General features: G+C 39.0%; 1 protein-coding gene across 1 annotated transcript in view; it reads left to right on the top strand.

The window, feature by feature from the left end:
- Positions 1-4,524: 4,524 nt before the first annotated feature.
- LOC114646921 (inositol polyphosphate-5-phosphatase A) overlaps positions 4,525-24,778 on the top strand; it is a 494,778-nt gene continuing 474,524 nt past the window's right edge. The window contains exon 1 of the mRNA XM_028795326.2: positions 4,525-5,040. Within this exon, the coding sequence (XP_028651159.1) occupies positions 4,903-5,040 (138 nt within the window). The 5' untranslated portion in view covers positions 4,525-4,902. The remainder of the gene's footprint in view (positions 5,041-24,778) is intronic.

Raw genomic sequence — 24,778 nt, forward strand, 5'->3', positions numbered from 1 at the left:
TCAAGAACATGCCAGGTGTCCAAGCGAGGCTCTTCATAGGAAAAGACAGGTTCTGCATTCAGAGCTCAGCCTCTTAACAACCAAAGAAACTGAACAACTCATTTTTAAATCAAGACATCATTACTATGTATATGGAGAGAAAGATAATAAGCTCTTAGCTCAACAAATCCACAAGAGAGAAACATAAAAATTGCAAGGCAAGGAAAAAGGTAATAATAAGGCAAACCCAAATCAAAAACGTCCAATCAATAGGCCATAAAACAGTAACTACAACAACAGAAGCAAAAATTCAGTAAACTAGAAAAATCCAAACATTACTTAAAAAATGGAACCAAATCCTTCAACATTCACTGACATGCCAAGGAAACTCAATGCTAAGTCTGCTATAACTGACTATAAAGGCTGAGGTGACCCCTCAACAGTGACGTCACGATGGGCCTCTTGGGGTTCCACACACAGAACACAAGTAATATAGTAAAAGTACATAAACACTGAATAATTAAACAATATAATCAGAGCAGAAAAGTATATTAAAAAAAATCAAAACTTTAAAAGAAAAGAAAACGAACTTGTGCCAGGGATCAGACCCTAGGAGAAACCTAACTACAGCAGTGCAGCTCAGTCAGTTGCTGTCGCTCATTTCAGTCAATATCTATGGATATAAATGCAGGGAGGTCATTTAGTGGAAAACAACAAAATGATTTGCCAGCATTGTTAAAAAATTATTTAGATATAAAATTTGTTCTTTATGATGATGTGCGCCCAGATCAAAATACTGCATATTCAGTTTAAACACCACCTGTAGTGGTTTATACCAACATATGGATAGGTGCCACTTTTAGACTTTTTAGGAGCTATTGAAGGTAATGTGGCACAATAGTTTGTGCAGTTTACAGTTACACTTTTATTAACATTGCTTTGTGTTTTCTCTCTCTATATATATAGTGTATCTTGAATTTGGGGTTCCTAAGCACAAAAGCCTCAAAAATGACTCAGACTGCCCATGGCAGGGGGAACCATCATACCTCAGTTAGTCATTAAGAAGACAAATGTAAAATCTTTACAAATAAAAATACTTAATTATCACAGTAATCGACAATCCTGTAGCAAACAATGTCTCAAGACACAAGTCCAAAGAATAGCCTAAAAAAACGGAGGACAGATGTCAAAAATGCAGCAATTCACAAAGGCACAGAAATAATCCCAACAGTAACTCACCAATCCCAGCACATTCAATGAACTGCAAAGGATTGTGTGTTTTCCTCAGCCTTTATAGGACTGAGAGCAAGCCCTTGACAGTGATGTGCCTGTTTGAGGACCAACCACAAAACACATGGCACATAGAAAAAGATACTTAAGTATATAGCAACTAAATGATCAACAATGTTAACAAAACAGACATACAGTAAGAGAGATATTTGAACCCCAGCCAAAGGGGGAATCCTGATCTAAAACATACTATTAAGGTCCCTACCATGCCATCAAAACAAGAAAATTACAATCACCTGATTGTCACCTATCTCTTACTATTCTATCTTTGCTATCCTCTTGAATCGCCCACGCTCCTCAGCTACTGGTTCTTCTTGTTCCCCCAGGCTTGTCCCCCTCTGCTTTTTGCCACTTATTTTGTCCTGTCTCTGACAGACTGCAGTTCAAATGCTTCTTTCCACCTCCTGCTGTGCTTGTACAGGGTGGGGAAGCCCAGTCAGCATTACAATATTTTTCAGTTAATTATTCAATGTTAAAGTCACAATTTACAAAAGGATTACATATTAATTGAAAAGATATTTATGTGTACTGTATAGGTAATATAGAGATTACTACCAAAGGGCTGTTACCCTACCTTAAATGTTTAAACATTATTGAGCACATTTGTTGCTGTGCGTATTTACACTTTTGTGCTCCGCAGTTTTTATTGCCAAATTATTCCAGAGATTCATTTTTCACACTGGTCAAGTTCACCTCTTCTCAGGGTTAGTTCAGTGGATTAATATCTGCCTACGCATTTGTGCGTTTTAACAAAAGCAATGTCATGCATCAGCCTTGGTGCAGTTTATCTACAGTGAAGTGTTTTAATATAATAAATCGGTGTATTATATGCGTTATTTTAGTAGCTTTCTTAGCTGCATGAAGTAGTAGGCTAAGCTACATTGAATTTTTATGCCAACGTTTATCTTTTATTTTTTAATTTTATGATTGTCCGTAGCTCTTAACAATATATTCAGTGCTGTGTGCTGAGTTTTCTATATGTGTGGATACCACATTTTGCAGGTTTGATCAGGACAACCTTTGTGGCGTTGCGTGGTGTAGAATGAAGTTCTCTTTGCTCTTGTCAGTTGTCTATGCACTCTCAGGCATATTCGTTCTGAATTGTAAATACTGATGTGTATTCACATATCTTACCCATTCCCATGCTGAATTTGTTCTGGCGCTGACAATGATGTGATTCCCTGTTTAACTGAGAGAATTCTGCTGGATCACCACCTTAAGAGAATTTTGAAGAGCTGGATTTGGTTGCCAGTACTCCCTGCTCAGGACTTGAAGACTGAAGTCCCTGAGCCTAACAGAGGAGGACATGTTCTTTACCCCTGAAATACTCTTTCTCTCCTCTCATAGCTTCTAGTACTGCTTTATTTTGTTTGTAGTCTGGTGACCAGAACTGCACACAGTATTCCAGTTTTTGTCTCACTAGTGCATTATATAGTCTGACAACAATGTCCCATGAATTAAATTCAACATTTTATTTGCCTTTGTAATTGCTTCTGTATAAACCAGTAGTCAACCAACTGCATATGATTGGGGCAGCAATTTACTAAACCTTGCTACAGCTGACCAATCAGGATACATGGAGGCGGAGTTTAGGGCGTACTAAGTTTCTTGAAGATCTTATCAATTTCATTTGTTTAAAAAAATAACTAAGTAAATAATAATAATGAAAAAACGTTCCTCTCTTTAGTCTAGAATTATTTATTGAAACTTTTCAACTAGAGCTTGTAATAACAGGCAAAAAGTAACATTAGATCATTCTTTTTGCTCAAGGAAACTTGGTTAAAAAAGTAACGCATTAGGCAAAAAGAGTAATCAGAATCAGAAAACTGTATTCATCCCAAAAGAAATTACTTATGTTATAACTGTATAAATAGACAAAGGCACAAGTAACATTGACAGCAAATATAAAAAATAAGTATATAAAATAAAATAGTATATAAAAATGTGTATATACACACATATATAATAGTATACTGTATATGTTTACAACTGAACACCAGCAAAACCAAGGAGCTGGTGGTGGATTTTAAGAGGCCCAGGCCCCTTCATGGACCCCGTGATCATCAGAGGTGACTGTGTGCAGATGGTGCAGACCTATAAATACCTGGAAGTGCAGCTGGATGATAAATTAGACTGGACTGCCAATACTGATGCTCTGTGTAAGAAAGGACAGAGCCGACTATACTTCCTTAGAAGGCTGGCGTCTTTCAACATCTGCAATAAGATGCTGCAGATGTTCTATCAGACAGTTGTGGCGAGTGCCCTCTTCTACGCGGTGGTGTGCTGCGGAGGCAGCATAAAGAAGAGGGACGCCTCACGCCTGGACAAACTGGTGAGGAAGGCAAGCTCTATTGTAGGCATGGAGCTGGACAGTTTGACATCCGTGGCAGAGCAACGGGCACTAAGCAGGCTCCTGTCAATAATGGAGAATCCACTGCATCCACTAAACAGTGTCATCTCCAGACAGAAGAGCAGCTTCAGTGACAGACTGCGGTCACTGCCCTGCTCCACTAACAGACTGAGGAGATCGTTCCTCCCCCACACTATGCGACTCTTCAATTCCACCGGGGGGTGGGGGCTTGGGGGGGGGGGGGAGTAAATGTTAACATTCTACAAAGTTATTGTCTGTTATACCTGCATTTTTATCACTCTTTAATTTAATATTGTTTTTTATCAGTATGCTGCTGCTGGAGTATGTGAATTTCCCCTTGGGATTAATAAAGTCTCTATCTATCTATCTATCTATCTATCTATCTATCTATCTATCTATCTATCTATCTATCTATCTATCTAAATAAACTACAATAAATTCTCATTCACTATGCTCTACAGATACGCCGGTAATTAAATATAATAGATACTGTACATCTGAGTCTCTTACAAAAGCCCAGGTTTACAGTAATCGCACACTGAGCTGTATTTCACACATTGTACATATAAGCGAAGTATTGCACATTCTGAGAAACACAAAAAGTTATTAATATGAGAATCAACAGACGAGTTATAGCACATCTAGGTAGCCGAAATTATATGAGTGTATCTAGTGCCCTTTTCTCATATTCTGATTTATTTAATTCTTTTGGTTTATTTATTTAAAATTATGCTCAAACGAGTGCGTAGAAAATACCGTGCGCATGCGCGATTTAACTGTTCCCTATCGCTCCTGTTGTAGCCGGCCGGTTGTCCCAGAAAGCTGAGAGCGGCGGCCTGCTGTAAGAGCGTTGCCCTTTTAAGAGCGGCATCTTTCCACTCGATGCGTGACGTCAGGACAGTAAGAACTCCAGCCCATCCTCCCTAACAATCCAGGCAATGGTTCTCACAGAGCCTCCGCTTCAGGGGAGGTAGTTTTTTTTTTTTTTTTAAACACCGAACCGCACATAAACACAGTAGGCTAAAATGACTGAGCGTCCGGCGATCGCTTTGGATTAAAAGGGAAACTTTTTCGTTTTCTTTTTTTTCCTTATTTTTTTTTCCTACAATGGCCGTAGACGCGAAAAAGTAACCAAAACATTAGCGAAAGCCTCAGATGTATGGACACTCGACAATGTGCACATCGACCTGAGACCTGCAGACTCTTTCCTTAAGTGTATCTCCCCTTTCTTTTAAAGAAGGCTCGTTTAAGTTGTACGTTTTATGACTTTTCCTGATTTTAATCATTTTTGCGGTGTCCTGATTTTTCATTTTAATTTGAAGACGATGGCGGGGAAGGTGGTTATACAAGGCACGGGAATTTTGCTTGTAACAGCCAACGTCGGATCTCTGTTCGAAGATGTAAGTACACAGTTGTCAGTTTTTCCTTTTGGAAGCTGGTTTGTTTGGGGTGAGGGCTCGCCGGGTCAGTGTGACTTTAAAACTTTATTGGGAGTTTGTAATGACAGGAGACGCAGTGGATCCAAATGCCTGCCCCTTTCAGTGTTTATTATAAGCCGCGTGTTTGCACTTAGGTAACAATCTGAAAAACGCAAGTTGTAATGCAAACGGTGGGCGCTATCAATGATTGCACTCGTGCTGTCACTCCTCAATAAAATGTTGCCTCAGGTTAGATTTCTGCAACATATGACAGTCAAGAGAAGGCCTGATATCCGTAAACCGCAGGGGGGAGGTTGTATCAGTAGGTTTTAAGATCCAGGTAGCGTATAACCAACCACTCTGCAAGCCCTGCGCATCACTTTGTTTGTTATATATTGCCAGCTAAGAGTGCAGTGCAGACAAGTTTAGCGGTTTTCTGCTGTGCCGCCCACGAGTGCGACTTGCAGCTCCTGTGTGCGGACGTGAAAATTGTAACTGTATGTTATTATAACGCGCTCTCACCCTGACTCGGACGTGATGTACGTTCTTGCGCTGCTGCCAAACGGTGCGAAGAATATGCCCGGCTGCTTGTAGTCTTATAACGTCTTCCAGGGCCAGTTTATAATCGAATATTATTATTCGGTTGTTTCATGAGCACTGTAGGAAAGCATGCTTCTGAATCGAGTGACGGTTTGCCGTCAGCCCTGACAGATCTACATTCTTTTTTATCTCCTGCCGCCTCACGAATGTACGGTAGCCTTGTGCGATGACAGATGTACATCACTGGTTGTCTTTAAACTTTGTTGTCCATGGCTTTGTAAAGCGCGCAATGTGAAAGGCACTATATACATATTGTACATCTTCATAAATGACAGGTGCTAAACTTTATTACCATCTTGGGCATGTGATGCTTGTTTTTTAAAGTTTAACTTAGAAGACGTATATAACTTGTTTATGGCTGTTCTCTGGCGTGAGTAGCAAATTAATAACAGAATTCGATCGTCTCTTTAGAAAACGAATCGAACGGCTAGTTAATATATATGGACTTGTATATCGCTTTATAAAGTATCGAGCCAACCTAGGAAGATGGTGGTGCGGCTTACAGTCGCCTCCTTTTTTCTGTTAGCCTGAACTTTCCTTTTGTAAGAGGTGGCAGACATCCACTCAAATGTTATAACTCTCGCTGCACATTCATGTGCCTAGTTGCAGTTTTTAGAAATAGATAATCTGTGTGTTACAGTGCAGCAGTTGAACCTGTGCCATAAATATTCTGAGAAGTCTGAGCAAGCTGCATGTGATAAAAGCTGAAAAGAAAGAGTGACATCATTTATACAAGTTAAAAGTGCTTACTTGGTTTTTAATGTAAGCATAACTTTTCTTCAATCAAGCAACACTTGATTTTCAGAGCGGTGTTTTTTTCTTAGTTCTCCTGTATTGCATTTAGTTGCTTTACACTGTAACATTACAATAAAAGTAGTTAATATTGCAGTATTTCTCAGATTTGGAAAGGATATACTTAGCTTTCCTGATAATCCACAATATGTGTCACTTCTGTTATCACAGGCATGAGCTGCCAAAGTGGATACAAAAAAAATGCTAAACTTTATATCTCCTGGCAGAACTGAGGAAATATTATATTTAAAACAAATGGTAGAAATGAGAAAAACATGGGCGGGGGTACAGTGAGAGAGATTCGGGGTCAAGAATGAGAACGGCATAAATGGAAAATTGATGTTTTCCCTATAAACATAGGGAGAGCCGTTTGTGCTCTCAGGAGTGATCTGCAGATTATTTATTCATGTTTTCTGTTGGCACATTAATAAATGTTTTTTTTTTCATTTCTTCAGTAAGCATTAATACAGTATGTTCACTACTCTTTCCTCTGAGGCAGATGTTTATATAAACCCTGCCGCGCTTGGTACTTTAGCCTTTCTTCAGAAGCTTTTTTGATGTCTTGCTTTTGGTTAAGTTTTATGAAGGATTTCAGCCTTGGTTTTGGCACCTTTTCTTTGTATGAATGTCTTTATTTTAACCATATCATTGTCTGCCTTCTATTACTTTATTATTTGTGAATTCTATCGGGGTTTGCTTTTTTGTTTTTCTTTTTTTCCAAACCACCCATTCAATGATTTACAAAAGTTACCATTAGTTAATGCAAGTGATATTTTAGTAACCACACCTGTCCACATACGTAATCTAATCTGAAGTGCGTAAACATTTTCAGTTTATGCCTTAAAGCCTCTTTTTGGTTAGCTGCATGATTCTGTTTTTGTACAGAGATTTCAACATTAACATTTCAATTGCCTTTTTAATTAGCAGCAGGGCTAAGCATTAAAAAGACCAGTTAATGTTTCAAGTTTTCAATCTGATAAAGTTAGCAGATCATTTGTTTTGTCTGCCTTGGTGAGTTATTTTCTCTGATACAGTATATATTTTATTATTATTAATAATTTGAAGGACTTTGACATCATTATTGCTCATTGTGTAATAGTGGATGGATCATCAAAAATGAAACTATTTTTGAACAATATATAGTCTGGTAGAATATGCATATTTTAGTGTCCTTTGCTTTGAGAAATATTGAAAAAAAATGAGGCATATCATGTACTCCTCCTTTAAACCTTTACATATTTCTGGATAACAGTATATACTAATTCTTAATAAACTACTAAAGTAGAGTTTGTTCAGATTTTATAACATGTTGCATAAGCAGTGGGAATTTGATGTCCTTGAAAATCTTGGACCTGGTTGCAATAATTTAGCCAAGGTAGGAACCAACTTTGGACAGAATGAAAGTTGCATACACAAGGCCAATTTAGAGTTCCGGATCCACCTTAAGGCAAAATAAATAAAAAAATCTTGCCATTCATTCATTCATTCATTCATTCATTCATTCATTCATTTACCAAACCTTAAACATAAGCAAAGAAATGCCTAGCCCTTAATGGGATGCTGGACCATTGCTCGATGCCTTATTCCTGCTGTGCAATCCACAAGGATTAATGTCTTCTGGTTTTCATTTTCATTCTACTGATGAGGAAAGTATGCATTAGAAGCCTTCCAGTTATAATAGGAGCTGCTCTTTTATTGTAGCCTTATTAGTACATCATTTGGGATGCCTGGTGGTGCACTGGTTAGTGTGTCTGCCTCACAGCTCATGTAGGGTTTTTTGCTCCCTCCCCATGTCTGGTTGGGGTTCCCAGATTTTATCTTTATTCTCAAAGATGTCTGTGTTGCATTTATTGATAATTCAAAAGTGGCCAAGTACGAGTAGGTGTGTGTGTGTGTGTGTGTGTGTGTGTGTGTGTGTGTGTGTGTGTGTGTGCGTGAGTGTGCCCTGTCCAGTGTTTGTTCCAGGAGGGTTAGAAAATTGATAGGTGAATGAATCTGAACTCCTTGGCACTCAGATTTGGTAAGTCATTCATGTTAGGAACTTGTGCCAGTATGTGTTGAGGAATATTTGACATTGACTGGGCCACTAAAGGTCTGAATATTTAGATTCTTTTAATTTTTTTAGCTGTCTGTAGTATCAGAATATTGTAGCAGTTATATTAAAAATAAATAAACACCAGTCTCCTCTTGCATCAAGTTGTAGTGTAAATCCAGCTTTTATGGTTGAATAACATTTGGTGTATATCAAGCCAGTGTGTAACACGAAAATTGGGATCTTCTATAATGGAGCACATTATGAATTAAATCAGCAGAACGCATTCACAGTCTTAGAGAGACACAGTGGCTGCAGTGCAGCTATCATTTAACTCTTACGTAGCTTTTTTAATTTTTCTTTATTCATTCTGTCAATTCAGAAAATCATTCTGCACTGTATTATTTTAACTTTTTGTGTAGAAAGTTTGCAACTTTAGAACCACAAGAATGCATCTATTAGCTTTGTAATATTTACAGTTTTTTTATTATTCTAGTATCTGCACAGAATTTAAATCATCTTGTGTTATGAAAGAGTCAACTATATCTTCTAAAATTCTTTCAATAGTATTAAAAGAACTTTTAAAACGCAATATAGATTTGTATACTAAAATTCCAACTCACATAACCAAATTTTGTCTGAAACACAAATGTAGGGTTTTCCTGAGCCATCATCAGTAAGAACACTGACTGAGCAAAGATTTCAGTAAGTGATTTGAATTGGCCCGACTGAGGGGAAGATGTTCTGTCACTACAGCGTTATTAGAATAGGCTAAACAGGTCTTCATTATATAGCCTCTGTCTTTTGTGTATTAAAATACATTTTTCTTTTAAAATGTCTTCTTGAAAAGCTTAGACCAATAATACCTTGCATTGTATGAAAAATATTTGTGCTTTGTATTAATAGTCATAATACCAAAACGACTTGAGGATGTACATCCTGAAACTTGAACTGAGTCTCCGCCAAGATTAATTTCTGGCTACTGTTGTTACACGAATTGAGATTTAGATAGTTCAAATAAAACCTTTTTAATTCTATACATACGTTTTGACCACTGTTCCACAGTGTGTCTCTTTTAGACTTCTACTTTATTTGTCTTTTCTTAGCAGAGCTTTTCTTACTGAAGCACATCCTATGTTGGAATTTGAAGAGTGACTTTTACAAGTTTAGTATGTGGGGAATGACACCAGAGCTTGCTGATTGTTCTGTAATACATGCAACATTCAGTGCCTTCTAATTCCATAAACACATTTTCTTTAGGGGCGGCAAGGTGGTGCAGTGGTAGCATTGCTGCCTCACAGTGAGGAAATCTGGGTTCACATCTAGGGTCCTCCCCATGTGGAGCTTGCATGTGTAACAAAAGCCACAAAGAGCCATAGCAAGGTTTGGGCCAGCCACCCATGTGTTTGGTTTCCTGGCTGCAAATTGAGATTAATGGTAGCACTGCTGTGCACAAAACCGAGTCCAAAACAGAACTGAGGGAATAGGGAAAAGGTGGAGGCTTTTAAAGGGGAAGACAGGAAGTGAGATCAAAGGGGTCGGGCTCATCAAGGTCTTCAGCCATAGGTTTGAGCCCGGACGTGACATCACACGGGCCGGAGCCGGCAAGTTCTTCCATAGGCTCGGTCCTGGAAGTGACATCAAGAGGGCCAGGTGGAATCTCCCATGAATGGTTTGCAGGAAAGGGAGAAAAAGAGTTAGTGCATTCTGTCACATCCTGGTATGACTCGGAACTGCCCTTACCCAAGCCCTTTAGCTGCCTCCCATGCGCACGTGTGTGACACATGTTCTCCCCATGTCTGTGTGGGTTTCCTCCCACAATCTAGAGACATGCATGTTAAGCGAATTGGCAATGCCATATTGGCCCATGTGTGTGTATTTGACAGGGCGATATTCCTGCCTTATACTCTGTGCTACCAGGGATAGGCTCCAGCACTGTCTCACGTGACATTTTCGTCAAATGCTGCTTGTTCTTGATAGATAGATAGATACTATATTAATCCCAAGGGGAAATTCACATTCTCCAGCAGCAGCATACTGATACAAAAAACAATATTAAATTAAGGCAGGTTTTGAAGATTTTCAGTCATTTGCTAGTGTTGTTTCTATGCAATTGTTCATTACACTTTATAACTGTTTGGTTAGTGTTTCTCTTTCTTCAGTTAAAGTTGAGATTAGAGAAAGCACTAATGATGGATTTTAGTAGTTTTTTTTTGATGTTTGTAATATCTTTGTATATCTGTGCCTAAAAACTAAACAGCAGCATGTAAAAGGTATAATGCAGAATCCAGACAGCCCTCACTAAGATTCTGCTGTCCTTTCCAAAAATGAGAAGTACCCTGCTTTTCATCTCCAGCATTTTCTTGAGGCCAGCCCATTTCCTTCATGCTCCCCAGATGGACCTTCCTGTTGTGTTTCAGAAAAGTTCATGACTTAAGCCTGTGTGGCCCAGTTTGTATTGTCTTTGTATTTGTATTTGTATTGACAGAGCAGCTACATACAGAGCCGATGTTGGGTGGATTCTCCGTCTGTATTGATTTATTTATTTTTTGAACCCACTGTTTTTTTGTTTCTAGAGTATTGTTAGGTTGTTTACATTTTTTTAGATATCCTAATAAACATAAATTAACATGATGTATGAACCCAAGTTAAAATGATTAATTTAATAAACATGTATTGTCCAGACATTATAGGTGGAATGCACCAAACAATTACAGTATATGTTTTGCATTTTCTTTTAATCTCAGAAGGCAATTTTATTGCACTTGCCGGCTATGTGACTTACACTCAAACATGTACTATACTGCCTTCAATGAAATTTAAGAATTGTAAATAAAATATTTGTCTTCCCGTTATTTAATTGCACCAGAGACTGATTGCTGTGAATATGTGCATATTTTAGTTTTTTTATTCTGGTGTAGTTTGTTAACAGATCTGTTCTAATTGCAAAATTTCACAAATTGTTGATTTTGGTAACGAGTTCAATACTAGTTTCATACAAGAATTTTTTCCCATATGCTGTTTTGCTGGCAGTTGTTGGGGGGGGGGGGGGGGGTGGGGGTGGAGGGAAAACAGTTGTTGCAAACTTCAAAGCATAAATGTATGCGGGCGAAAGCTAATGTTTCAAACACTATGTACCGTGAAGGAGGTATTTGCCCCTATTCTTTTTCTCAACATTGATGCATATTTTTGTAATGTAAATGTTAACATATTTTCTTTCAAAATCAAGTATTAGATTAAAGGAATGCTGTCTGAATATACTATATAAATAAAAGCATACATGGTTAAAAAAAATCATCATGTGAAAGTTAACTACTCTGATAACTGTTTGCATACTGCTGACAGCAATACTTACAACCAGATCTTTCTTGTATTTGTAGGTAAGTTTCTCAGGGTACTGTTGGGAGTGCTGGCCCATTCCTCCTTGGTAGAATGGCATCCATTTAGTATTATGAACTGCTTATTCCAGTGCCCAGCACGTCTTGATTCAGTTTAAATGCAGACTTTGACTAATCCATTCCAAAAGTATGAATTTCATTTTCTTCAATCTAATGTAGACTTGCTTAAGTGTTCCAGATCTTTGTCTCTTTCTATAGCATAGCTAGGCTTCAGTCTCAGCTCTTGGACAGATGACATGAAGAAGTTTCTGCTTTAGGAAAGAATACATTGCTCTCTTCATATTGGAAAGTCATCCATGTCCTGCTGCCTATGGAAGAATATTTTAGACAAAGTTAAATAAATTTGAAAATAAATGCATTGTGAAATTTGACAATATAAAACACATCATGGTACATGAGTATCAAAAATTAAATGTGTCATGAAATATTCATATATTTTGCCTATTTTGTTATCTTATGTTATGAATTTAATTATTTCTTCTTTTATTTACTTGAGTGACCCTGCACGCAACCTGAAATATTCCTTGAAATGGAAACTGTCATTTTTGCCTGTCACAATTGAGAAGGTGCACTGTAGCAAGAACTGTTTTTAATTGGTGAATCACTGGTGAAATGCATTTGTAAAGTTGTGACTGTGTACTGTTTCGCAGGCTGTACTTGCATGCATTTATGAGTACAAGAAAAAAGATGTGTGAAATTACTGAACAAAGCGGCTACTTAATTCAAGAAGCTCTAAATTCATTATCTGAGGTCTGCATCTGAAGTGTCTGCTGTAAATATGGCACATTATGGCTAAAGATTTACAATCACTCTGCTGACGATTCACCAGCGCAAAATCAGAACTTGTTAGAACCCATCCTTTTGACTTTTCGCTCTTAAAAATGACATTTTTCAATTCAAGGTTTATTTCAGGTTGTGTGCAGTGGTTGTTGTTGTCGTATATATATTCACTTTTTTCTTTAATAATGGAAGCCATGCTGGCTAACAGTTATGTTTGACTCCTCTATGCATAAAACACTGATTTAGAACCCTTAAGGTCAGATTATTGTTTTTGTCAAACTTTAAGCACGCATTCATATTTTTATTAGTGTTCCATCTTTGGTGCTCTGTCATTGACCCCTTTTTTCCCCTTTCATTCATTCATTTTCCAACGTTTATCCAGGACCAAGTTGTTAGCACAACAGTCTTGGTATTAGTAGTGTGGCCCATACATCTTTTTCTCTAGCCACACTTGCCAATGTACTGTTAGATCCTAAGGCGTTCCGAGGCCATCATCCCAGCAAGCCCTGGGTCTTCCCCTGGGGTCTCCTCCCAGCTGGTCGTGTCTGTAAGACCTCCACAGGAAGGTGTCCGGGAAGCATCTGTATCAGATGCATGAGCAATCTAAATTGGATTCTCTCATTGCAGAGGGTCAATGAGTTACTCTACCTAAAGCTTCCTTCAGATATTTGTGCTTCTCGTCCTATCACTAAAGAAAATGTCTAGCCACCCTGCAGAGAAAGCTTATTTTGACCGCTTGTACCTGCAATCTCGTCTTTTCAGTCATTACCCAAAGCTAATGACCATAGGTGATGGAAGGGATGTAGATCAATTGGTAAGTCAAGAGCCTTGCCTTATCGCTCAGGTCCTTCTTCACCACTTGGAATCGGTATTTGCTGTTGCTGCCCTAATCAGTCTGTCAGTCTCACCATCTTTTTCCCCCTCACTCATGAATAAAACCCTAAAATACTTAATTTCCTCCACTTCAGGCAGTAACTTACCTTCACCTCAGAGAGGACAGTCTACCTTTTTCCTACTGAGGATCATGGCATCAGATTTGGAGGTGCTGATCCTCATCCCTGCCGCTTCACATTTGGTTGAAAACTGTGCCAATGTGTGCTGGAGTTCACAGTCTGGTGAAGCCAACAGGACCACTATGTCTGCAAAAACAGTGATGCAATTCTACATCTGCTGAACTGGACATCTTCCCCTACATGAAGATCACAAACGGGACAGGAAAGAAAGCTCAGCCCGGGCTGGGCGCCCCAAACTCACTGATAGCAGTGGTGGTGTTTTTCTGAGTTTGCAGACACAGCTCTCATTGTGATTATACAGGGACAGATATTAGGAGTCCTGGAACCCAGTACTTTCCCAGCACCTCCCATAGAATCCCTCAAGGAACACAGTAAATCGCTGTCTCTGAGTTCACAAATCACATGTAGATTGATTGGGCGTTCTCCTTTGCCCCTTCCAGGATTCTCGAGAGGGTAAAGAGCTGGTACACTATTCCACGGCCTAGACGGAATCCACATTGCTGCACCTGGATCAGAGGTTCCAGGTCTGTGCCAGTCTCCTTTCCAGTACCCTGGTGGAAACTTTTCCAGGGAAGCCAAGGAGTGTTATCCCCTGATAGTTGGAGCATACCCTTCAAATATCAGGGGGGAACTCCACCCTGGTTTGCCAGCCCAGGGGCACTGCTCCTGATGACCATGCAACATTGAAAACGTGTGTTAGCCACTACAGCCCAATAATATCCAGAGCCTTCAGCATTTCTCCCTGGATCTCGACCACCCCAGGGTCTTGCCACTGCAGAGTTGTCTAACTACCTCAGTGACCTCCCTCAGAGAAATGGTCATTGATCCCTCATCAACTTCTTGCTTTACCTTCCTCAATGAGGGTGTGTCCGTCTGGTTCAGGAGCTCTTCAAAGTGTTCCTTCCTCAATCTGGATCATTTTTAGGAAATTTAACATTTCTTTTCACTGCTATGCTGATGATACACAGGTTTATATTCCCGTCTGCAACTCTGCAATGAATCAACTGCACAACTGTCTTTTTGAACTAAGATCCTGAATGGCTAATAATTTTCTTGATCTAAATCAAAATAAAACGGAGGTGCTTATAGTGGGTCCATCAGCTAAAGCCCAAATTGGTCTTGGACTTCTCGGCTCTTTCTCTGTCTTTTGCAAACCTCAAGTCTGCAATGTTGGTATTATTTTTGACAATAACCTCTCTTTTGAGAAACAGATTAATTCTGCAGTCAAAAGTTGCTTTGTCCAGCTTCATCTATTAGGTAAGATCAAGCTTTTTTTATCTTCTAGGGATCTTGAGAAAGCTACTCATGCTTTTATCTTTTCTTGCCTTGATTACTGCAACTCACTGTATTCTGGGATTAGTAAATCCCTGATACACAGGTTACAGTTGGTCCAGAATGCTGCCGCTCGCTTTCTGGTTGGGGCAAGAAAGTATGACTCTGTTTCTCCAATATTAGCTTCTTTACACTGGCTGCCTGTCAGTTTTCGAATTGATTTTAAAATCTTGGTGCTAGTTTTTAAATCTTTACATGGGCTTGCTCCTGCCTATTTATCTGAATTGTGTACTTTACACCAGCCATCTAGAGTGCTTAGATCTTCTGGTCAGTTGTCTCTTGTTGTCCCTCGTACCAAGTGTAAAACTAAGGGGGACAGGGCTTTTGCAGTTGCTGCTCCTCGCCTGTGGAACTCTTTACCTCATTACATAAAGGAGTCATCTACAATTGAACTGTTAAAAGCAAGATTAAAGACTCATTTCTATTCACTTGCTTTCTGCAACCTTCAGTTATACTGATGGGTTCCTCATTGTGATTATGTAATCTTACTTCTATTTATTATTTATTTTATTTATGTTCATTTATTTTTTTTTCTATTTGTTTTTTATGTTAATTGTATGTTTTTTTTTCTTTTATTGTAAAGCACTTTGGCCACAGCATTCCTATGTTGTCTTAAATGTGCTTTACTGTATAAATAAATTGAAATTGACATTGATTTTGGATCAGCATTTCTCCACGCTTGCCTGGGTGAAGCCTTACCTTGCCCTTCTGAGCTGCCTGATAGTTTGCCAGTACCTCATTGAGCCTGATTAATATTCGCTTCCCATGGTCTCTCCGAACTCTTCCCACACTTGGGTTTGTTTCCCTCACTGCCAAGGCCATAGCCTTTTGGCCTGCTGGTACCCTTCTGCTGCTTCAGGAGTCTTCTGTGCTAACCATACATGGAAGGCTACTTCCTTCAGCCTGATTGCATCCTTCACCTCTGGTGTCCTCCATTGGGTCCTTGGATTGGCACCTGTGAACTTCAGGCCTTGGCTTTTGACAGCCATTTCCACAATAAGAGGCTTTGAAAAAGGTCCATTAGTACTCAATGTCTCAAGCTTCCCCTGGGATGCAGGAAAAGCTCTTTTGTAGGTGTGAGTTGAAAGTCTTCTGGACAGGAACTCCTCAGACACTCCCAGTTCACCATCAGTACTGACTTGGGCTTTTTAGGTCTGTTCAGGTGCTTTCATCACCGTCTGACCTAATTCACCACCAGGTGGTGATCAGTTGGCAGCTGTGCCCCTCTCTTCACCTGAGTGTCCAGAACATATGGCTGCAAAACTGATGGTACGATTATAAAATCGATCCTTGCTCTTTAGCTTAAGGTGCTTTAATACCATGTACTGTTACAAGTACACTTTATGTTTGAACCTGGTGTTTGTTATGAACAAAACATGTCTAGCACAGAAGTCCAGTAACAAAACACTATGAACTACAGTATGTCTGCACTATAAGGAGGCTTGGTACTCTGAGCTGCTACTTAGTGCCACTTGGTGCATAAGCACATATGGCAGTCCGAGTTCTCACCTTTGCGACCTTCAGTGCACAGTAGCAGCCCTCTCATTCTGCATGACATAACTCCTACATGGCATTGACCTTACTGAGCCCATTCCCGTCCGACACCTTTTCCCCTAGGCAACTCCAGAGTAAAGGTGAGTCCAACCTCTTTCACGAAGTTTGGTTTTACGAACCCAGTGAGTGGGTGGATGTGAGCCCATGCATATCTAGTTGGTAATGCTCCAGCTCACCCTCCAACTGTGGCTCCTTCCCCACAAGAGAGGTGACATTCCACATCCCAAGAGTCAGTTTATGTGTCTGGGTTCCAATCCGCCAAAACATCTGCCTTTGACCGCTGCCCAGGTCACAGTGCAGCTGGCCTTTATTCCTCTTGAAGGTGGTGGGCTCGCAGTTGAGGTCAGGCCTCTGGTCATGATGAGTTTAACTGCACTATGGTTGAAACTCTGAGCTTATCTTTTAGCAGACAGACTAGACTGCAAAAGCATTTTCCAGAAAGTTGTTTTCATTGTGTGTAAATACAAACTAAAATAAACTCAAGGAAAGAATAATAAGAAACATCTTTGAGTTCTGGTTGCACACCTGTATTTAAGTTTCCCCAGTGTCACAAATTCTTGTATTTCATTCATATGATTTGGCACAACATTTGAAACCCAAGAATATTCTCCAGTCTGTCAAGCAGACCTCCATGATTACCTTGCATCCAAACGCAGTACAACAGTTAAGAAACTAGCATCAACTGCTGTCACTCGATCATTTGTCAAACTCAACACACCAGTTGTTGTACTTTGCAAAGTTCTGGACCCTGTCTGAAATAATTCTTGAAGGTCATTTGAAACGGAGGACTCTGAAGCTAACTGAACTGCTTATTCTATTGTTATTTTGGATGGAATGTAAAAGATGGATCAGTCCGCATTTATCCAGAATACCAGAGTAAAAAAATGTAGGAATTTTGTGTATAGAGTTAAAACTTGTTGAAATAAAATATAGTGTATAAAATGGATGGTTCAGTATTTAGGAAGTACCAAAGTGTAACTGGCACAACAAGGGATAGAGTGTATAGTGATGAAGATACTGTACTTTTTTTCCCTTGAAACAGTTCATTTAAATGAGTCAATATTCATTATGTTACTGAAAACTAATGATTATAAGAGACCAGTATTACTTTGCTTATATTAAAATAGGTGTACCAATTTAAGAATTAATTTAGGATTTCCATGTTCTGTCATCTAGTTTACTTGGTGGTTCAGCAGGGCCAGGGCATGAGAATTACTCTGGTGATGTTCAGGTTTGCAGCAGTGTATTTTTGATAAAACTCAAAAAACAGGGGGCAAACAAACTAAATGAAACCGTGATTTATTTATTTTTTTCAGAAGAGGCACATTTGTCGAAACTGTACTCAGTTTCTCATTGTAGTATTTAACTCATTTATCAAGGAAAAGTGGGCATAAGGAGTGAATATTGCGGATATGTTTTTATATTTTGGAAAGAGAAAACGTGTTAGTTGTTAGGGACCAGGAATGTTAGTGGTCTGTAGAATGGCCTTGTGATCAGACAGATCGGGGTCACATGGCATCATGTTACTTAGGAGCAATCCAGACATACCAGCACAACATATTAAATACAGAGTATGTCCACAAATGTTTGCAGTAAAATCTTTATGCTAACGCATATCATAGAAACTAAACAGCCAGTATCATAGAAAGAAATCATCTGAAGATGTGTAGTGAGACCTTTTACCGTCCATCCATCTATCGAATTTTTTTAACATACTTGATCCAAATGGATTTGCATTCATGGATTTGCATCTTCCTTAATTCTGTTCACAGTTGCAATGAGTGATTAGCATGAATGTTAAAACTACTAACACAAAGTATAGACCCAGTAAAAGGGGTTCATTAGAGTCATTTAGAAAGCTCATATGATGATTCACTGACCAGTTCATTAATGAATACAATATCTTGTTTAAACCAGAAGCTGGCCTCTATACTACATCCACTTAAGTGATGGCAAATTATCAATAGGACTTGGTTTGACAATCAAGTATGAGCAGTAATTATAAGCCAACAAAACACAAAAGCTTTTAACATAATGGAAATGTGTTATGAAGCGGTGATCAAAGTCCAAAGGTCAACATACAAAGTTTAAGCACAGGTACCTTTCAAGGGAACTCTACATTAAGATGAGCCCTGAGTGTGAAACCAGATATTTAAGTAACCTAGTAACCTCTGTGAACTGTAGCACACAATCTGCTGATAGCAGATATACTTAACTTATACTTAACTCTTAAATCACAACTGGCCCTTTAACTATGTCCTCAACAATATGGCCATATGCGATCCTGCAGGGTATTTCAATATTATGTTTGCGGACACATGCTTGCCCAGTAATTTAATTAGTGTATTTTTTTTTTAAATTGAAGGCTTATAGCAATATATAATGCTGCACGGTGGCGCACTGGGTAGCGCTGCTGCCTCGCAGTTGGGAGACCTGGGGACCTGGGTTCGCTTCCCGGGTCCTTCCTGCGTGGAGTTTGCATGTTCTCCCCGTGTCTGCGTGGATTTCCTCCGGGCGCTCCGGTTTCCTCCCACAGTCCAAAGACATGCAGGTTAGGTGGATTGGTGATTCTAAATTGGCCCTAGTGTGTGCTTGGTGTGTGGGTGTGTTTGTGTGTGTCCTGCGGTGGGTTGGCACCCTGCCCAGGATTGGTTCCCTGCCTTGTGCCCTGTGTTGGCTGGGATTGGCTCCAGCAGACCCCCGTGACCCTGTGTTCGGATTCAGCGGGTTGGAAAATGGATGGATGGATATATATATATAATATATTATTGATGTGGAAACAATCAGAATGAAAAATAACTCAAAATCTATTGAAGTTTTCTCAGTAATACCTAACTTATCTGTCTGTTTATGTTTTGCCTCCAAGATGCCTGCTCACTCCTAAATTTTAGTTATCACTTCTCCTTATCACTGAATGATAGTCGCATCTGTTAATTACACCATTTATACTCTCAGACTGCAAGCCTTTGTCTCCCTTATAACCTTCTTCCTTTTCTCACCTCCTCTGATATTTTCCCCCATCTTTTCCTTCCTAAATATGTCCTGCCCATGCAGTATTGCATTCACTTCACTCCAGCTACTGGGCAGTGAGTCATTTGGAAAGGCAGAGTCTAGCATCGAGTAAAATGCATAGCAACAGAATATACCCAGTCGAATCAGGTTCATTTTAATATATGTGTGAAAATTCAAAGAGAAACAAACATCTGGAAATTCACATGATTTTTCCAGTTGCGGTTCTAGAGTACAGGTTGCTGGTTTCAACTGACATAGTTTTAAAGTTATAAATGTTGAGGATCTAACTTTCTTTCTTGACATTTAAGGTGAGTCTAACCTTCACCTTTTTGCCTTTTGCAGTGAAGCAGCCTTTCTGAAATCCTGCCCAATATCTGAAATCATTATGCTTGAAAAAGCAAAGTTTTAATTAAAAAAAAAAAACAAAACGGAACACTTCTAATAAGAAGGCTCACATACTATTAACTTTGGTGACATAATAAAGTGTATTAATTTTGAAAGTCGGTCAGTTTTTTTGTTCTTACTGGTATTAAGTACTGCAGGAACCCCTGTTAAAAGTGCAAAAATCAGTAAGTGTACGTTATGAAATGAGCTCTCTTTATGCAAAATCTCAATGTTTAAATGCAGTAGACTTCATTGCACAATTACATTTCATCGCAGTCATTCAAATAATGCAAATGAGAACCACTGTTTCAAGGAGACTGAATATTTACTATTCAAATTTGTTCTTCTGTGACTTCTGAAGCTACAACTGTGAGTACAATTAAAAGTGTACCAGTAAACATTTTTATAAATGAATAAAGTAGCTTTCTCATGCATCCATTCCAAGAAATGAATTGTACTATAGTACTGTTACTTTTGAGATGAGTGATTTGCCCAGTATGTACTTAGTTAATATATACTTTTTATCGTGATCTAGCAGACTTTATATATTATGCTTATAGTTAACCTTGCATTATATTTTGAATTAAGTAATTTTGTCTGTTACCACTGATAAATGTTGTTGTGTTGGTGTTTTTTTTTAATCATCTCTAAAGGTTATTCTTTTCCTCATATTTTTCTTCCCTTTTCGGAAAGATGTGCCATAGGTGAATCTGCACCAGGCAGAGGCAGGCAGCCGATTAAAGTCATTGAGTGCCCATACTGCATCCATACACTTTATTGGAATTCTGAAGACTGCTGAATTGACCGGAGACAACTTTAGATAATTGATAAGAAGCAGGGGAAAAAGAAATATGTGAACTGCTTTGAACGCTTGGTGCAGAAAGTGAGAAAGAGAGAGAGATCTCAGGGCTCTTACTGCCTTCTGTGGTGATATTTACATAGCCTGTTCTCTTTAGATGTGGCAGGAATATACTGTACTAATAGAGTGATGACACTAACTTGTTTAATGTTATTTTTGAAAGTAGGGTTTATGAGAAAGTGAGAACTATTTTGTTAAATTGCTTGTTTGAAGAAACTGGGCAGGGGATTGTGACATTGGGTAAAACTATACGGTATGGGGGAAAATCTAGTATATGTATTTGAGATATGGTATGCAGGTCAAGCATAAAGAGTTATCTGATATTGTTGCTGAATAGACGAAGTATAGCAGAATGATAAAATTTGTAGAGATAAAATTGTACAGTCTACAAAGGGAAGCAGTTCTAGCTGGGAGAATAGGGCTCCTTCAAAAAGATTAGTTACCTATTGCATGTTTTTCATTGGTGGCTGATTAGACTTGGCCTTTTTATGTTGATAGTATCTAAATAAGCTCAAAATGTAAATGGATAAGGTGCCCAGTAGCCACATATATTACTTCAGAACATTTTGAACTATGAGAATAGCTGTTAATACTTTACAGCTTTTACCTCCAAGCAAGTCATACTAGAGACATTATGCTTCCATATTGTGTTATCTCATTTAAGGCCACCTTGTCTTTTGTCTGTTTCCATGTCCCCTGTTTTTATAGCACCATGGTTAATTTCAGTTTCATTTTTCTTTCACTTATGTGTGAATGGTGGCAATACTTCGTTTAAAATTTGTCTAGATGGAGGGTGCAAGAAGACAAATAACTATGTACTAACTTCTCAAAATAAAACTACACAGGCATGCTGAAAACATGTTCTTGTATAGGCTGAGTGTCGTCTCTAGAGCCGGCAGTTTAAGCCAAGAGAATGCATTAAATCAGTGGTTTGCTTTCTGCATGTGAAATAATTCTTTTGGTTAGGTAGGGAAAAAAACAATTTGGCCTGAACCCAGTGGACATGTAGAGTATTAAACTGACATAATCAGGCCCATTTTCTGCAGTCTGTTACTTATCATGAGAAAAAATGCTGAGGCTTCTCTTAAAATGAAGAGGGAAAAATGTTTGCTAATTTTGTGAGTGTGATCTCCTACAGTCTCATGTGTGTGAGAGGTGCAACTGACAAGTGTTATGTGGAAACTTCACCTGGAGTGTTTCAGAACCTGCAGTACACCTCAGGATATGGGTATGTCTACTCTGAAATGATTTTATGATCAATGTACAGAGAAAACCCCCTTGGTTGCAGCAGTAGTAGTACCGGTAGTAATGACAGTAAAGTTCTAGTGTGATGGGTGGAACTGACTGTGCACCAGTCATTGTTTGTCTCAAAAAGTAACCAACAAGATGTGAGGATATATAACAATTTACAAGTTTGATCTATCGTTTTATGAAATTTCAATTATTAACCAAAAAGGAAAAATGAAACTGAAGGTTCACATAAATGCAATGGCTCTAGTGGTTAAATTGCTTTTTTTCCCTGAAGCTTTTGGAGTGAAAAAAGAGGACCAAAATATCTAATGAATCCAACCATTCTTCCAAAGTACTTTCACTGTTAGCAACCTAACTTGGTTATAAACTCATTTAATTCCAACAACATTTATTTATATAGCACATTTTCATTCAAACAATGTAGCTCAAAGTGCTTTACATGATGAAGAAAGAGAAAAAAGACAAAATAAATAAGAATTAAAAGTAGGGGACACTAATTAACATAGAGAAAAAGTAAGTTCCGATGGCCAGAGAGGACAAAAAAAAACAAACAAAAAAAAAAAAACTCCAGACAGCTGGAGAAAAAACAAAATCTGCAGGGGTTCCGAGGCTACGAGACCACCCAGCCCCCTCTAGGCATTCTATCTAACATAAATGACCTCAATCAGTCCTCATTGTATTCAGGGTTCTCATGAAAGAATTTGACGATGACGGTCATATGGACTTCTGGCTTTTAATCCATCAATGTAAGGACATCACAGTGCTTTGATTAGGTGGTGGTGGTGGTGCAGGTCGCCACAACAGAAAACCAGAAAAAGAACAGAAGAGAAAGTAGGGGTTAGTACAGATTTTGGAGCCACCATGAATGAGAATGATAATTAATTGAATATACAGAGCGTCAGGATTAAACTAAGATAAAGCTATGAGAAGGCCATGTTAAAATAATGTATTTTCAGCAGTTTTTTTAAGTGTTCCACTGTATTCCCCTGGCGAATTCCTATTGGCAGGCTATTCCAGATTTTAGGTGCATAACAGCACCACTTCTTTTAAGTTTAGCTCTTGGAATTCTAAGCAGACACTCATTTGAAGATCTAAGGTTACGATTTGGAGTGTAAGGTGTCAGACATTCCGAAATATAAGATGAAGCGAGATTATTTAAGGCTTAGTAAACCATAAGCAGTATTTTAAAGTCAATTCTAAATGACACAGGTAACCAGTGTAGTGACATCAAAACTGGGGTGATGTGCTCGGATTTTCTTTTCCTAGTTAAGATTCTAGCAGCTGCATTCTGCACTAGTTGCTATCGATGGATGTCTTTTTTTGGTAGTCCTGCGAGGAGTGCGTTACAGTAATCTAGTCGACTGAAAACAAAAACGCGAACTAATTTTTCAGCATCTTTCAATGATATTAGAGGTCTAACTTTTGCTATATTTCTTAAAGTGAAAAACTGCTGTCCCAGTGATCTGATTAATATGTGATTTAAAATTCAGGTCAGAGTCAATAGTTACTCCTAAATTCTTTACCTCCGTTTTGACTTTTAATCCTAATGCATCAAGTTTATTTCTAATAACCTCATTATATCCATTATAGCCAATCACTAAAATTCACTAAAAATCACATTCCAAACAGGTTATAGCTCTCTGTAGGGTAGAAACTCGTATGTAGATTACAATCAACACAGACTGTTGACATAAACATCTCTGTGAACAAATGTACCTAAGTTCATGTGACACACAGAGCCAGCTGGAGTGTTCACTTAATTTGATTTCTATACTTTATTGAGTCACATTGTTTCCATTTACTTAATAATTACTAGCAACAGTCAGAGCATTTACCTTTTTAAAATGCAACCACTCTAATTGGTGAGTATTTATTTAAAAGTCTAATGTATGTTTGCTTATGAAGCATGACCTGCAAGAAATCATTCTGGCTCCAGTTTATGGATCTTGTGGTGCCTGTGCAGTAGACTTTTATTGCTTCAGTTAATTGAAAGTGTAGTGTAACACAAAACATCAACCTAATTTGAACAAGGTGAGTTACAAATTTCACTGTTGCGGTGGCGTGAAGGGGATTTATTCATTCTAGTTTTATCTTGGGGGTCGAGTGGGGGCGGGTTTCAGGCAGTAAAAAGAGTCAGGCAGGAACTCCGATAGACATGATAGTCCACTGCAGGAAATATCCATCCATCCATCCATTTTCCAACCTGCTGAATCCGAACACAGGGTCATGGGGGTCTGCTGGAGCCAATCCCAGCCAACACAGGGCACAAGGCAGGAACCAATCTCAGGCAGGGTGCCAACCCACCGCAGGACACACACAAACACACCCACACACCAAGCACACACTAGGGCCAATTTAGAATCGCCAATCCACCTAACCTGCATGTCTTTGGACTGTGGGAAGAAACCGGAGCGCCCGGAGGAAACCCACGCAGACACGGGGAGAACATGCAAACTCCACGCAGGGAGGACCCGGGAAGCGAATCCAGGTCCCCAAGTCTCCCAACTGCGAGGCAGCAGCGCTACCCACTGCGCCACCGTGCCGCCCCACTGCAGGAAATATTTTGTTGCAAATGTTTTTTTTTTTCCATGATAGCACATTGTTTGTGCTGCTGCCTAGTGGATCCAGCATCATGGATTCGAATCCTGTGCCTGGTCACTGTTCACGTGGGGTTTGTATGTTCTCCGTGTGTCTTGTTGGGCTTTACTCCAGT

Source organism: Erpetoichthys calabaricus, chromosome 2 (genome assembly GCF_900747795.2).
Source record: "Erpetoichthys calabaricus chromosome 2, fErpCal1.3, whole genome shotgun sequence".
Lineage (NCBI taxonomy): Eukaryota > Metazoa > Chordata > Cladistia > Polypteriformes > Polypteridae > Erpetoichthys > Erpetoichthys calabaricus.